Source organism: Pinus tabuliformis, chromosome 7 (genome assembly GCF_031772625.1).
Source record: "Pinus tabuliformis cultivar Carrire ecotype Pingquan chromosome 7, CPIR1, whole genome shotgun sequence".
Taxonomy (NCBI): Eukaryota; Viridiplantae; Streptophyta; class Pinopsida; order Pinales; family Pinaceae; genus Pinus; species Pinus tabuliformis.
Window position 1 is genome coordinate 1,910,667,969 of NC_142293.1, and position 16,982 is coordinate 1,910,684,950.

General features: G+C 38.4%; 1 protein-coding gene across 1 annotated transcript in view; it reads left to right on the top strand.

The window, feature by feature from the left end:
- Positions 1-6,342, top strand: part of LOC149256131 (F-box/LRR-repeat protein 15-like) — a 54,060-nt gene extending 47,718 nt beyond the window's left edge. Inside the window, exons 7-10 of the mRNA XM_089460668.1 lie at positions 5,448-5,546; positions 5,656-5,744; positions 5,851-5,950; positions 6,094-6,342. Coding sequence (XP_089316794.1) covers positions 5,448-5,546; positions 5,656-5,744; positions 5,851-5,950; positions 6,094-6,327 — 522 coding nt within the window. The 3' untranslated portion in view covers positions 6,328-6,342. The remainder of the gene's footprint in view (positions 1-5,447; positions 5,547-5,655; positions 5,745-5,850; positions 5,951-6,093) is intronic.
- The last annotated feature ends 10,640 nt before the right edge of the window (positions 6,343-16,982 follow it).

The window sequence follows — 16,982 nt, forward strand, 5'->3', positions numbered from 1 at the left end:
AAATTCAAATAAAGTCAGCTTGCTCCCTTGTACCATTTGAATGGCTATAAAAAGTGACAGTTTTCTGTCCATTTGTGACATGATTTGATTACTTAGAGACACAACACGCGATCTAAAGCTGCGGGCATAACAACGCTTTTTTTCTTTTCTTTTTGTTTTGGTACAGGTTTATTACCCAATCTGATGCAATTTGGCACAAATGAATGATTGTGGGCGTTTCTTTTTATATAATCTAATCTGGTGCGGCACAAATGTGGATTGATCTGAAGTAATTCTTTGTCTTGCGCGCTCCAGTGCAAGATTGTTAGTGTGTATGCTCTCATATAACATCAATTCGATATCATTTGTTTTTAATTTGAAATTCTTGGAGGCAAATTGTTAGAATCTTGTTCGGAGGACTTGTACAGGTGATGTGATGAATTTGTAGCAAGTGCTGGTGTATGATGATTGCGTGGTTCCAATATGATATAGTCACATTCCTTTTAATGATCGATTGAGATCTAGCGTAAATGAGTAATTAATTGTGAAGTAAGTTAACCCGTAAGCCTCGTGTGTCCTTGAATTGCAGTCAATATGTTGTAGAAGTCAAGTTGATCTAAGAGTGGTAACTTGCACAAGTCATGTTCATGGGGAAAGTCGGTTCTATGGTTGCACTCTTAGCTGCCACCTCTGTTGTGACTCTGTTGTTCTGGTCGTTGCTCCATGAGCGTAGGTTGTTATATGCATATAAATACAAGCACACTAGAAGGACAACAAATTATGACTTGGTTCTAATTCAATTCCGAGAAATTGAGGCGTTTGATCATAGCGGAGCAAAGGTGTGATTCTGCTAATGACTCATTTGGTTTGTTGCAGAATGTGGCAGAACTTCAATTGATTTGGTTTTTGTTTTCTGGTTACAGTTGGTGGCATTCGTGTTGTTCCCGTTACACTTCTGGTTATTGATATTTGTTGTAGAGTCTAGGGTTCCAAAACCCTGATGCACTAGAACCACAAAAGAATATCATCAAAGAAAGTTTAGACTTGCAGATGCAAGTATAAGAATGTATACAAGCCACAAAGAGATCAAGGGCTCTATTGGCATTTGTGATTTAGCAAGTCGACAAATCTCCTTGTATTTTAGGCTCTCACTTGGTATTTACTTGTTGCGAAGTCGTAGATTGTAATGGACAAATACAAGGCCATTTAAGCGCTTTTGTGTCAATCGATTGTGCTTCTTAGAATGTATTTTCTCAAACATGCTCCAGTTGCACTCACAACTTGAAGCACTGCATGATTGGTTTAAGATTTGAATTGCAAATCTCTTCAAATCTGGTGTATCACTACCAAAGTTTTGCCACCAAAGACCTAGCAAGTGGCAAGTGTTTGTGAGTAGTAAGTACTAAATATTAAATAGTTGAAACTTAAAAAGAAGACCAAAATTTAATAAAACATTGAACTTACAAAATCAAGTTTAAACAAATTTAATGAATTGATGAAGCCTTGAAGGCTCAAAGGGCACCTGACAACATCTTAGTCCTTTCTTGTATAGCATTGGTATAGGAAATAATCTAGATTACATCCTATAATATTGTAGTTGGGAAAAGACGCGACTTTGAAATTCTAGATCAGGGAAGCACTTTTCAATGCATGTCATAAGTCCTCTACCAACCTCCCCATGCTCATTAAATTTGCTCTTATCATAAAAATATTGTGGGTTTAAGAAGTACCCAACAACATGGAAGGGGAATGCAATTGCCTATCCCAACAAAGAGGCAGATACTTTGCCTCCTCATCCCCATATCTTCTTTTGATGGCCTCCTTTGTGAGATCCATCGCCTCATAAATGTAACCTAGAGCGGGTTTGTCACCATCAGCCATCTTGAAACTTCAAGCTCTCAAATTTAATGAAACATGAAACTTTGAAAATAAAAAGAAGCTTCAAATGAAATTTTAAAAATGAAAAAGTTAAAAGACGTGAAGTACGTGGGAACTCTCACAAGGGACTCTGTCACAATAATAATCTCTTCTGCATCTTTCTAGACACCGTCATTAAACACAAGTGCAACAATTTCAATGCCTTCAAGGGCCTTGAAATGTTTAGATGCCATCCACTCAGGTCCCACGAACATCCTCTTCAGATTTATCTTTTGCTCAATCAGATATTGCAAAGATATGAAATTTGTTGCAAATCTAGTCACTACAGGTCGAACAATTGCTTTACCTTTAGTGTATTTTCTCATGGTGTTTAGGACAATACTGTGGTTGTACGGGTATTTGGTTATGGATTTTGCCTTCTCCAGAATCTTACCGATGCCTTCAAGCATTAAATCTATGCTATGAAATGGGCAGCACAAGAGGTCCAAAAAATAGTGGGGTGCTTAATCTCGAAAAGTCTGCCAACAACCACAGAATTAGCTGCATTGTCGGTGACAATTTGAACAACATGGTCTTCTCCCACTTCTTGAATGACTTCCTCCATTTCACAAATAAGTTGGGCAGTCTTAACCTTGTTTGAGGCATCCACTGATTTGAGAAACATTGTGCCTGCTGGACAAGATACAAGGAAATTTACATTAAATCTATGCAATGGGTAGCACAAGAGGTCCAAAAAATATTGGGGTGCCTAATCTCAAAAACTCTACCAACAACCATATAATTAGCTGCATTGTCGGTGACAATTTGTACAACATGTTCTTCTCCCACTTCTTGAACGACTTCCTCCATTTCACGAATAAGTTGGGTAGTCTTAACCTTGTCTGAGGCATCCACTGATTTGAGAAACATTGTGCTTGCTGGACAAGATACAAAGAAATTTATTGAAGTTCTATTCCTTTGATCTGTCCATCCATCCATCACACCGTATGGTGCACCTTGTTTCTACCCATGATGAATGAAACTCAGATAGCACAAGCATGACGCCTTCAACACTCTCTAACAACAAATCTGTCCTAAGGCTCTTTGATGAAGGGGCTTTGAACCCTGGACCTGCAACAACAATTGCATCAATCATAGTTTGCCAATAAGGACTTTTGACACAGTGGAAAAGTATGTCAGTAGTACCAAAAGTTAGCAATGGCCTTCCTTGCTTGGCTATGGATATTTTTTTTCCATCCAGTGCCATCCAAGGTAGGCTGGGAACAGGTTTTTGTGCGGGGAGAAAAAAACATGTTTATGTTTCCACCTCCAGTGTTGAATGTAGGAGGATTCATTTGGCCTTGAATTTGACTTGGACTTGGAGGCATGTGTGGGAAACTTGGGAACGACATTGAGGATTCAATAGAGGGAGATGACAAGGGGGTATTGAAAGAAGAACGGTCAGCTCCAAGAGTCCCTATTTCCTTATTTTGCTTTGCTCTCTTGGCATTATGTTGACTCAACATATTAAGGGCCAAGATTGCTTGGTGTTTGACATTTTTGTCAACATTCTCTCTGAGACCTATATCATGGCCGAGTATCTTGCAAGGTGGTACTTGAATCTATAAATGCCTCCACTACATTTCGCTGTGCAAAATTTACAAAGGAGCCTTGATTTTGCGAGAATCTTCTCACAATAAGCCCTAGAAAATTCCTTCTCCCTCGACATTATCGCTGTTTGGTCTTGTGATTAATTTGTGGCTCCCTTCCAAATGGTTTCCACATTAAGTTCTCTCAGTGCCCTTATTTATAACTTTTCATTAATTTTGGATGTGATATAAGCATCATAACTTTATAATATATATATGATTGAAGATCCCTGTGCTACTATAAAATAAGGCTGTAATACAACCTCTAATTAATCCTACACTGTGTTTATCAGATATCCCATTAAAGCAAAATTGGGCTCTTAGTATCTATGTTTCTTTGTTGGGTGTGAATATGGGCATTTCCTTTTAGCCAGAACTCGCAACAGTGACATGCTTCCCTGGAACTGTTGGCACTGGTGCAGGTGCAAGACTAACAACAATATTCGTGGTTCCCGATTCTCTTCAATTACTAGGCGGGCAATAATGAATAAACATAAACAAGTAACACACTAATAGGTGCCACAATAATAATTTATTGAATATTCACTTACTATGCAGGCAGCGATAATCGTAACAGGTATGACGAATCAGCAACAAGCCGAGCTCCAACTCCAGTGTTTCTTCCTGATGTTGGTGCACTGGGTGATTGAGTGTGTAAACAATCATTGACGGTCGAAGCACTAAGTGACTGAGCAGGTTTTTTGTTTTTACTGAGCTTGCAGGTTATGCAGCATGCCTTCCTCGACAATAAGCCGACGACAAGAAGGTTTAAAAAAGTCGCAACCTAACTTTTCTAAGTGATTGTCGAGCCGACTATAAATCTCCTAAATCTTGACTCACGAGTCAAGCTCGCGTTGACCACGAGTCAAACTTAGTCAACGGGAATTTGACTTGTGAGACTCTGAGCGGATCTTTTCGCTGTCGAGCCGATTTGGAATTGTGAGTACTCGCGATTGATTGCCGATACTTTTGCCCCATCCGACCCAACTTTTGCCCCAAATTGGGAGAAAATGGGTTTTTACCCCTTTATATAGTCTATTTTGTCCCTTCTTAATGTTTAATTTGAAGGGGACATTACTGAGGACGTGGCTTGGCCCTTGGATGCTAGACTCCTGGGGAGTTGTTTACTTAGATCTGGGGACAATTTAGGCCAGAAGAGCTAGAAGGATTGCCTCTCCAGTTCCCTAGGGCGGGTCTACTCGTCTAGATGGAGAGACATACCTCTACCAAGATTCAACTCTTTTAGTGAGTCATCTATCCAGAGATATTTTTACTTCCAAGAGAATTTTCTTTGGCCTCAGATGGTAGGAGGGTAGTATATTCGGCTTCAAAGGAGTATAGTCTCCCCTTCCGTTTCCCTGGTGACAGGCACATGAAGCCCTGAGTCTCTCTAACTTGTACCCTTTTTCAGAGAGCATTGTATTTTTCTTTATCTCTTGGCTTTAGTGCTTTAGAGTATAGGTTTCATAGACGAGCTTTGCACTTTTCTTTTATAGGAGTGTCCTTTGCACTCCCACTATGTATTGTCAGTTATTTACTGAATAGTCCGATTGACCTACTTTTGGACATTTGTTGGACATCAATAATATTATCATATCTTATCTACTAGACACACTATCCTCCATCTACGTTCCTTGTAATCGATGACTTGAGATTTCATGGAATGACATGGGGTTATCGAAGACTTCTCTAATTTGGGTTTTCCTTTTGGGTGGGTTTTTAAGTTTTAACGAGGCATGCCAACATTCAACGAAGAGACATTTCTCCATGGTTCTAGCTTTTGACTTGTGCATGGCAATCTTGCTTGATTATTAATGGTGCTGTCCTGATTTTATTTAATTTTGTATTTCTTATCCTTGATGTGTTCTAACATGATGTACTGTATAATATCCAGACTTTCCTTTGTTATCCCTTGAGTACATAATTAGTTTCTAATTAAAGAAGCATGGTGTGCATTTTAAGGCTGTTCGAATGCCTATGTTGACGGATATGAAACTCCATAGCTGTGAGGGGATCAATGCTTCATCAATGGCTGCCTTGTCGCACTGTTATATGCTTGAGGTAAAATCTGGTTAGCTTTCAAGTATTACGGCATATTGAATCCATTGTAAAGTTATTGCCAAGAAGCATGTGGATTGTAATAGCTAAAGATGGCTTGAATTTTTTGCAGGCACTACAGCTTGATTGTTGCTGGCTCCTGACATCGGTTAATTTGGAGCTGCCCCGCCTCCAAAATATAAGTCTTGTCCATTGCAAAAAGTATGCTTTTGTGTTTTTATATGTACACATTGAAGAAATAACAAAAGTAGGATGTTAAAAGTTTAGCTGTGGGCTATTGATATCAAAATATATTATTGTTCTGCAGATTTGTGGAGTTAAACTTGCGTTGTCCAGTTCTGTCTTCAATTAATGTCTCAAACTGTGCTATACTTAACAGGATTGATATTACTTCAAATGCACTACAGGTCATGAATGAGCTTCTTCCATTTTTTTAGTGTTCAATGCCTGAAGTTGCAGTTTGTGTTGCCTTCTGTAGCTATAATACATGTACTTACAGAGATATGATATGCTAACAATCAATGAATTCTTGTGTTGATGCTTATTTCAGAAGTTGGTACTTCAGAAGCAGCCAAGCTTGACAACAATGGCTCTGCAGTGTCTTCGACTTCGTGAAGTTGACCTAACAGAGTGCGAGTCATTGACCAATTCAATTTGCAAAGTCTTCAGTGAGGGGGGAGGCTGCCCAATGCTCAACACTCTAATTCTTGATAGTTGTGAGGTATATGTGATAGATCTTCGGTTGCTTAAAATCATTGTCAATGTTTTTTCGTTCTTACAATGACATGTTGCTGTCATGCTTCAGCAGCATGAATGAAAGTACAACTTTTTTGGTTGGAAATATTTGCAAATTTGTGAGGCAGACCTTTTATTTCTCTGTGTTCTCATTGCAAAGAAATTATGCACATTGAAGTTAACTGAATTTGGGTTAATTGGGACATTGTAATGAACAATAGTTCATATACGGAAAAAATTTCAACACAAGGAGGACAAACAATTGAAATACATATAGGATAAATAATTATATTATTTATAATGAATGAACGAGATGATATGGTGAGCCATTTGACAGTATTCTTATATGTATCAACCAGTCGCAAAGGTGAAGGGTTGTGTCAGTTTATTAATTACTTTTATTCTTATTATAATATGTGCTCTATATTTATTATTTTGCCTTCCTCTTCAATGATGGTTTGTTCTTGAAGTATAAAGGGGCTGTTTTTGTTCTTTCTTGCCATGCTTTCATTTGATACTCTGTTCTTGATTTTGTCATAGTCAAAGAAATGAGGAAGTACACTCTTTTCAAGTATTGAATAGAATTGTTGCATTTTCGAAGTTTAGTGCACCCTGGTTCATTGTTCTTCCATGGAACTCTGTGTGTATTTTTTGTATTGTGATTCCAAAAATGTTTGCTATTTTGAGACCAAATGTCACTGAAATTGATCGTCTTCAGAATATAGTTCAAATTTTGCCTTTGTCCAGAGTGATGGTGATACATTGAATGGTTCAAGTTTCATCTCTTATGATTAGGATGTTGATAAGGCATCCTTGTATTTTGGGCCTTGCTTTTGAACATTCATCAATATTTTTCACTTAATACTTCGTAGAATTTTCACGAAATTTTGCAACTGGTAATGTCTTTTCATATAGACACACAAATTCTCTACTAATTTTGCAGTGGAATAGGAACAGAACTAAATACACAATCACATGATTCAACAACATAATTTTTCTAGGGAACCCAACTGGGAAAACCCTCTGCTTGTATGAGAATTTAGTTGATAGAATACTGAGCAATAGATCTCTTACAATACAACTTTGTTTCAATGGAAACCAATCCGATTTCCTCTGCTAGTACTAAGCTGAAATGCCTGCAAGATCCTGATCTCCTTTCCTCCTCCTTTGTGCGATCCTGGAGGCCTATTTCCTAGCTCCAATCCTCCTAAATCCTAGCATATAGGCTGCTCCTATTTAATAGGAATTTCCTCCTATTTCCTAGCGCAATTCCAAAGGAAAATTGCTCTCTATGAACTCTCATACAAGCTCCTTCTTGTTCCTCTCTATCACAAGCTCACACACAATACTTGTTCTCAAGAAGAATGAATACAATTGTTCCTTCACTCTTCCTTATAAGCAATTCAAATGATTAAATCTGGAAAATTATATTTTAGGAATTGATGAGTTAACTGAGATAACTAACTTATGCAACTCGTCTCATCTCAATTCTAGAACTTGAGATTCAATCATTCGTCCTTTTCCTAGTTTAACTCGCACTAGAAGACAATGAACTCAGGCTTCCACTTTTGCACATTAGTTAACTGCTTCATAACTCGTCCTAACTCTTAGGAACTCATCCTAAATTATAGGAACTCATCCTACTTTGTAGAGATTTATCCTAATCCTTAGGAATTCATCCTAATTCTTAGGAATTAGCTCCTAACTTATAGGAATTGATTCCTAACTCGTAGAAATTCGAGCATGCCAAGGAAGAACTCTTTGAGGTCCCTTTGATTAAGGCACAAATCAAGGAACCCTTTCTCGCTATCATTTTCGACATACTTTTCGTGATTTGTTGATTGATAACATCTTAATATAAAAATCTTTCTGATTTGAATTGGATTTTTTCTCCATGGTTTTGATTTTTACATCTAACAACTTCTTTAATTCAATTGGATTGGTCACCTCCTTGCTGGTAAGTTCTTCTACTTCTTTTCATTTTTTAACCTCTTATTTTATGCGATTGAGTGTTGACTATGTTCTTTGAGATGAGAATTTTCTTCATCTTTATTAGCTACAATCTTGTCAAGTTTTTTCTGCATCTTTCATAACAGCTTCTGATTTTTGTGAAGGACCACATCTGATTCTTTCTTTAAGTCTTCTGATAAGTGAGCTTCTGAGGAAGATTTCACTTTAAAGTCTTGCAAAGTTACCTTTTTCATCATATAGGAGATTGTTAAAAATTTCCCGTCCTGTTTAAGATGAAGGTTCCCAACTTTTTCATCAAGGGCGGACCTTGATTTATGCCAGTATAATTATTAGACATAGATGTAACATTGAGTTCGGGTATGAAACTATAATCATAAATTCTCAAAGTTAGATTGTTTATTTCACGTTGTTTGTTTTTTTGTCCCTTACACCTATTTTTTTTGCTTTCACATGGATCAGGGACTACTGTAAATTGTCCTTATCACTTGGACAATTAGCGATGCTGATATAATTTTTTTTTATTAGTCTCTTCGAGTTTTAATAGGACAATCCCAAGTTTTTGACAAGTGTTAGGAAGTCTTCATTTCCATTTCATCTTTGAGCTTCATTCTATTTTCTAAAAGCTGCGTTCAAACAGAATGTTTTAATGGCTTGGCAATTTCTTCTTCTTGTTAAATTGATTTGGCAACTTTTGGGAACGTAAATGTGTACGGAATGCACTTTATAAGTCAGCCTTTTAAATTTGATTTGGATTTCGAGTAAGGATTATTTTAATATTATTTAACCATGTAGGTTCACAACCCCGTGTTGTCCCTTAATATTATTGGTTTTGGAATTCAAAAACTGAGATACTTAATCCCTCTACACATGTTTGACTGTCCCGTCCTTCACTTGATGGCTATTGGACATGATGCTTGTGGTATTCGTATCAAATGACAATCATGATTTGAACAGGTGTTCATTGTTTCTATGTTGAAATTTTATCTTATTTTCACATTAATGTGCCTAACAATAATGAGTGTCAAAGCTAGTTTTGTGATTAACCCCCTTTAACCAATGTTCCACCAAGGGTCTGAGGCGAGGAGGCAAGGGAGGGAGGAGACGCGGGAGCGGCCTATGCAAAAGCTCCCCACCAATTTTTTGGAAATGTGGGGGGACGTCAAGGTCTTAAAAACTTATAAATATAAAATATAATGTATAAATCGATGAGTCATATAACTGAAACAAATTTAAAGGAAAACTTAAACGCTGCAAAGCATGATCATTGATATGAATATCATTATCATTTAAATTTAAAATTGTAATTTATAATCATACATCATACATTATGGTTAATTTATTAAACCATATTGATGTTTCACTTCCTACTATGAACATTGAATACTGAATATTGACATAAAATTATAAAAGTCAAGTCTGATACATCAAGAGTCTAAATTTTATAGAGTCAGAATAACATAAGAACATCAACATATCGAAAGATAAACAAGCATAATTTTGCTCAAGCCTCGAGGTAATGCCCTGCTAATCTCCACATCCAGTTGCTACATGAATAAATCAAGATCAACCATATCACCATCTGAATCTGAATCACTTGCATTCTCAAACATGCTAAGTGACACACCAACCAACCCCATCTGTCTCTCATCAAGTCACTCCTCCATATCTACCTGTGCATCATCCTTTGGATCAATGTTTTAAGACTCCGACTCCGACTCCGACTCGGCCGAGGATCGACTCCAACTCCGACTCCGAAACGGTAATGACTCGGCCGGCTCGATTTCAATGACTCGGTCGTTGTAAAAATTACATTAAATATTTATTTTTTTTATAAAAAAACATAATTTTAAAGATTTTAAACATAATTTTAGAGATTTTCATTCATGTTTCCAAACACACCTACAACTGGAGTCCTTGCTGGTTGTGAGACTGAGGATGGTGGATTGGGATCTGCATTCAACTGATCAGCATGTTCAAGTTCAATTGATGTCTCGATATCTAAATCTAAATCAAGATCCTCATCAAGATCAAACTCTGCTGGACGACTTTCCACTACCCAATCTCATGTTGGATCAATGTCTTCCAACACAATGGGATCTGAATCAGGTCTTTTGTTCAGCAAATGGTTTCGTCTGAGCCGGAGGTTGTATTGGACATAAACTAGATCATTTAACCGTTTTGGATCCAAACGGTTTCTCTTCTTTGTGTTACTTGGGAGCAAGAGCGAAAATGGGAGTGGGAGCGACATTTTCAGAAGCTCCTGGTTTGGGAGCGAATCCTAGAGGAGTTCGACAACCAATGTCACTAACATCAAGGTACATAGAGGGATTGGTGCTCTTGATTAAATAAGAGTTCCATACCCTAATACATGACAAAATTCAATGGAAACATTGCAATCCTCCAATCCTGAAATCCTGAAAAACTGATAAGTTTGCTGGATTTTGAATGAAATCTAAAATTCTACTTTTTCCATATGAAATCCAATGAGGCCGAAACCACTCTCAAACATCCTGAGTCATTTCATGGTAATGTTAAAAATTTAAGTAAAAGGATGAAAATGAAGATTAAGGAGAATGTCACTTTTGCTTTAAGAATTTAACATTACCATGAAATTTGAATAGCGTATCAATAGTAGAGAGCATTTGAGTGTGTTAAATAGGGGTTTGGGAGGGGGAATGGACCCCAAATGACATTTAGCAAATTCATATAACACATTGGAGTCCAAACCAATCAGAAATCACCTTAAAAATCCATTAAAAAATATTAAATTGCTGTTTAACGTGTTCTGGGCCGACTTTTTGTGACTCGGCCGAGTCATAACAGAAACGGCCAAGTTGGCCGAGTCAGCCATGACTCGGCCAAACGTACCGTTTCAAAGGCCGAGTCATGGCTGAGGGTATCAGCTCGGATCAACTTGGCCGTTTCGGTATCGAAACGACCGTTTTTTAAAACAATGCTTTGGATCAACATCCTATCGTGTCGCTGGTCCCTTCAAATACTCAGGTGTCTTCGTATGCTAAAGACGTAGGGCATTGTGCACAACAACTAACTTCCCAGCTCTTTTACAGGTAAGCTTGTTCCTCTTGATAGAGTGGATGAAGCTATATGTGGACCAATTCCTCTTTGCTGCAGAGGAACTAGCAATTTGAGACAACAAACACATAGCTAGATGTTTGAGCTCTGGAGCACCATCCCCATGCATCCTCCACCAACCAATTGGGTCATCTTGGGCTAGATCTATGCGATCTGCCCGAGAACAACATGTGTTGAAGGGGCCACTAAGAAATGCAAACTGAACAATTTGTCTTCGAAATCTTTCCCTCTCTGCCTCATTGTACATCTTTGCAATTGCATCTAGGAAGCCATTCTTTACCTCAAGATCATCAATAGGAGGCACCCTCCCAGAGATTTCAACATACCATTTTGGGTTTAATGCATACGCTGCCATGTGCAAAGGTGTGTTCATGCGATTCCACCTACGTTGAATGATGGGTCGAATCTGGGGTGTATAGAACTCTAATGAGGGCTCCCTCTGCTGAATGGCTGCCTTCACATGTCCCAACATGCTATTAAAGGTCTCATAGATTTCTCTAAGACTAGGAGCATCTGAATCAGTGTAACGAATGACTTCCACAATAGGGCCCAAGAATGACACCAAATAAGAACAATTTGCCCACCAATCATTGTCCAACAACTGAAGCCTGTCATTCTTCCCTGTGTCTGTCTTTGATCCTGACCACCTTCTCTAGTCTTAACTCACAACCAAGGATTGTAGAGGTGGTTGCACCTCTAGCATCGTCTCTAATAAGAGAAAAGAGCTAGAATATATAGTATCAATGGGCTTGAGGAACTCCTTCCTCGTGTGAGCCCTGTACATGGCCAAGGAGGTGTGGTGGTTGCAGATAAACATCTGCACATCTCTTGCAACTGTCACCAAGTTTGATGTCCATTGAATCTTGCCAATGTCCTTCAGTGCATTATTGAGTGCATGCACACAACAAGGAGTTCAAAAAATATGTTGATACCTGCTTTGAATCAATAACCCTGCTGATCTACAAATTGCTCCTGCATCTATCACAACCAACACCACACTATCAGGCTCAACATCCTTTATAGCTTCTCGAAGAAGCTCCAATTGGAAAGATGCATCCTTGCACTTTCCAGAATAGTCAACAACTTTAAGAAAGAATGGACCTTCTGAAGATGTCACTATGATGTTGATTAGTGGGCGTTTTTGGATGTCAGTGCATTCATCCATAACAATAGAGCAACCAAACCTCAACCATGTTTGTCCCATTCTCTCTTTTTGCACATTAATTTTGGACACTTGTCTATCTAAAATTGTTGTTCGTAGCTTATGTTCTCTGGGTGGTACATATGAAGGCCCTATTCTTGCAATTGCTTGGACCATTTCCTTGTAATAAGGAGAACGAACAACATGGAAGGGAATTCCATTGGCAAAAAGAAATTTGCCAATTGCATCATCTGTGTCATCTCGATTTAGAACATTGTACATTCCAGACACTGTAGCACCCATTGCATAAGAACGAGATGCACCAGTAGAAACCTTTGTCTTTTTTTATGAAGCACTGGATGGTGGAATATTTGTGGATGGATCAACATGTCGGCTAGAAAACAATCATTTTCCAGTGGCTTCCCTTTCTAGCCTCCAAAGTTGCTCTCTTTGAGCTAAATTCAGGTTCTGTAATAGCTAAAATGTGTTGCTTCACCCTGGTATAGGTTCCAACAAAGTGATGCCCACAAATATTGTAGACCCAATCATGTAAGCCACCACCAACTTTTGAATTTTTTTCGACAATCTGGTTACATAGATTAGCAGTGGTTTTAGAGGATTAAATACCCCTTTTGCAAATTTTTCCAGATCTCTTGGTGGGCCTCCAGAATCTACACCCTGCAAAGGCCTATTCTGATTTCGAGTTCCTGCCCTCCTGTGACTGCTTTCAATTTCTATTTCTTTTTGGGCATCATGTGACTCACTACCATTGTAGATTTTGTCACTATCGGTGTCCTCACTGTTCCCAGAATAACTCATGGCTGTAAGTTCAATGTAACTTTTAGGCTGCAGCCTGCAACAAGGGTTCCGATTTATTGTTTAAATTTAAATTTTATTTTTAATAAAATTATTGCATATGCATATTGATACACAATGAAAAAAATTAAAATACAAATTTTTAATTTACTATTGACTGCATAAATTTACAAAAACCAGTAAACTTAAAAGGCTGTCCAATGTCACTGTATTTTTCTTGTTTGTAAAACAATAAATGCTAATTTTTTTAATTTTCGAATTTCAGACTTTCAGTGTTGTTGACTGTGTATAATACTAAAATGATTTTAGCATTTTACAGTGTCAACAACACTGACATTCGAAAATTAAAAAATAAAATGAAAATAATAAAATTTTAACATTTACTGTTTCATTGTTTTGCAATTTTTTTTTTAAATAAAAAAAATTAAAAATACTGTGGCAGACTCAGTTGACAGCCTACAGCCTGAGCTATAACAGGTGATAATTTCTTTTAAATTTACAAATAAAAATAAAATAAAATAAAATAAAATACACTGAGGTTGTTAGCCGCACTCACTGTGGTGATTCTGGTGACTGGTTAGGGGGCGGACCCCCACTCCAGAGATCCGAGTTGCGATGGGTGGATTCTGGAATGAAGTTATGAACATCGGCAAGGTGCGTGCTTCGAACTCCAACAGAGATGGCGGCACGGTGCAGGCACAATGGAACAACAAACTTCACATATCACTGAACTGAATGGAACTTCCAAGTGTGACTGGTCACTGAACTAAGCGATTCGTTCGATGTTATACGGACAGTGGCTCAATGGTTTGACGCCCAACAACGATGGTAAATACAACAGCTCAATGGTTTGACGTCCAACAATAATGAAACATTGTTAATATAAACCAAAACTGGACGACGGAACCCAAATCATATTGAGATAACTAATATTTTAATTTTATGATTTATGATTTAATTAAAAAGTTGATTTTTTGGAGTGGTAATGACCCTAACCATCCCCGTACGACCCTGATTTGTGGATTCGTCCCCCTTTTTCAGGAAACGACCCCCTGTCGTCGCCAAGTCCCCGGAGTGCGGGGGAGCTCGGAAACTCGACCCTTAGGCAGGGGGATGTGACCCCGTGGAACACTGCCTTTTACAAAAAACACATTTCTTAGTATTCCAAATTTTGCTGCACATATAATATTTGTCATGGTCTTAATGCTATTGAGTGAGTATTTTTCTTGGACAACTAGACCCACATGGGGAAGTGTTCACATAGAGGGCATCTATATATCATCCTCAAAACCTTCGATGGACATCTACTAGATGTCCCTGTTTTTGGTGGGAAATGTCTAGGTAAAGTTTTGTGGTCACCAGAGCAGCAATATCCACTTGAGAAACCAAGTTTATGTCTATGTTTTAGAGTACCTTTTTTGAAGAATTGGGGACAAAATTGAAACTTAGGTCGTCCCCTTTCTAATTAGGACTCCCTTGCAGTCCCTAATTCCTTAGGGGCAAAAATAATCAGGCGCTGATCTCCTAGAAGTGGGGACAAGGTCTTGTGCAACATTATTTACATTCTCTAGTGCAACTTTGTCTTTAGCAGTTAAGGGTTGTGACTACCGTTTAGGTGGTGTGGTTCATGAAAAATGTTGTCATGCCTCTTGTTGAGACATTTTCCTATATCATGAATAAAATATGAAGAAATCCAATTGAGAAATGAAAATGAAAAGTGAAGAAATCATTGTTATTACCAGATTAATTTCATTGTTCTATGACCATATTTGGTGTCACTTGATCATATTGAAGTCATGTGTTCTCAGCCTTGGCTGTGACAACTAGATACATTGTCTCTCTAAATGATCAACCTCCTTATGTCACTCAACTATCAACTGATTAGAAAGTTTTATACCTTCACGTACTCTTGTCTCAGTGAGATGCTGATTACCAACCAGACAGAGGGATACTTCCTTGACAAATTCCAAATCTGACAATAATGCTAAACTGTGAGACAGAGTAAAATGAAAGAATGCCCCCTTCACGAGAGCGCAAAGAATGTGATGAAGTTCTTATTCAATAGTGTGGACGTAGTCTCTCTCTTAAAATACAAAAGAGGAGGCCATAACGAGCAGTTAGGATGAATGGACACCAGGCTTACATATAAAGGAAGCCAACCAATCAAAAGAGCAGGGATTGTGTGGAGTGTAAGTGGGACCACAAGGACATGTTGAGTTCATTCTGAAGGCTTTATAAGGTTTGTGCACATTTGGTAAAGGACTGAAAACAATAACCGACGGGTGTCGGGTCGAATGCTTTAGCCCAAAAAGATAAGAGGAGCACTTAATGAGAATAAAGGGGATGACTGGGACTGATTGATGTGCAAGACCAACCAATCCAAAAGAAGGCCGGGATCTCGTGGCACTGTGGGCACTACCTGGAAGACTATAAGCTCGAATGCATTTGGAATTGTGTTTTGGAAAGGGTCGAGCTCGAATGAACCAAGCACAATAAACAATGGACTCCAAGTCGTAGTGGGGCTGAGAACGTATCAATACATAAAAGGGGATAAGTAGCGGAAATGGAGCATGTGTGGGACAACCCGGAAGGGTTCTAGTTGGACGAACCATTTAACTTCAATAAAGAAAAGGAGTTAGGCATTCTATAGAGTGGGAAAACTTGGTGAGTGGGCCATTCGAGTGCATAAGTGCGGCGATAATGGCAAAGCAAGCAGAGTCGGGGTTTGCAGATTCGTTTATGTCATCCCGGAATAGAATTCATGGAGGAAACTATGAGCACACTGAAAGGAAATACCAAAATTACAGGATTACGTGTAAAGGTGGGGACCAACAACCAATCAAAGCCCAGAGAGTGGGCCATGGCATGTGTCGAGTAAATGATGAGGTGTCCCAGGTGATTAGAAATTGCGCATGTTAATAAAGGCTGCGAAATCTAGGGTTTAGTCATATGTTGCAATTGCATGGTGGCTATTGGAAGGAGTTGCTCATAAAGGAAAGGGGATTTAAAGTGGAATTCCTCCTGTGCACTTGTTTTATTAGAAGGACGAAGCCCCGATGGTTCTTAATTAAAATTCTATGTTCGTGCACTATATATGTTCATACAATTTTGGCTTGGTAGATATTATACAATTTAGGCTTCGAAGGTTGTGTGAACATGATCTTGAATCTGGTGGTTTTGGGCAATCCGTATGGCTCCTCCCTCTATATTATTTATAAAAGGGATATAAAAGGGATTTTATACCCCATAAGCTGATTGTGAACTGGGTTGAAGGAAGTGACTATTTTGATAGAGGTTTGCGCACTGTGGGTTTTCTAAAAAAGGGATTTAAGCAGGCTTGAATTGGGCCTCCATCACTCGACCTCTAACATTGATGAGAGCACTCGCTGTGAAGGACATTGTGCATTGTGTTGAGTTAGAGCTCGATCACGAGCTTGGGGATGCAATAGGGTTACAAATTTGAGCGACCTCTCAAAGGAGGATTTCTTCTCCTTTAACCCGTTGGTGTGATATGACATGTGCTCTCTAAAGATTCCATCCTCTATCTTGTTCTAGAATGGACGCTTCCCACATAGAAAGATATAAGTCATGACACCTATACTCCAGACATTAGACTTGGGCCAAGGCTGATGGTTCAAAAATTTTGGTGCAACATAATATGCACTACTCACATCATTATGCAA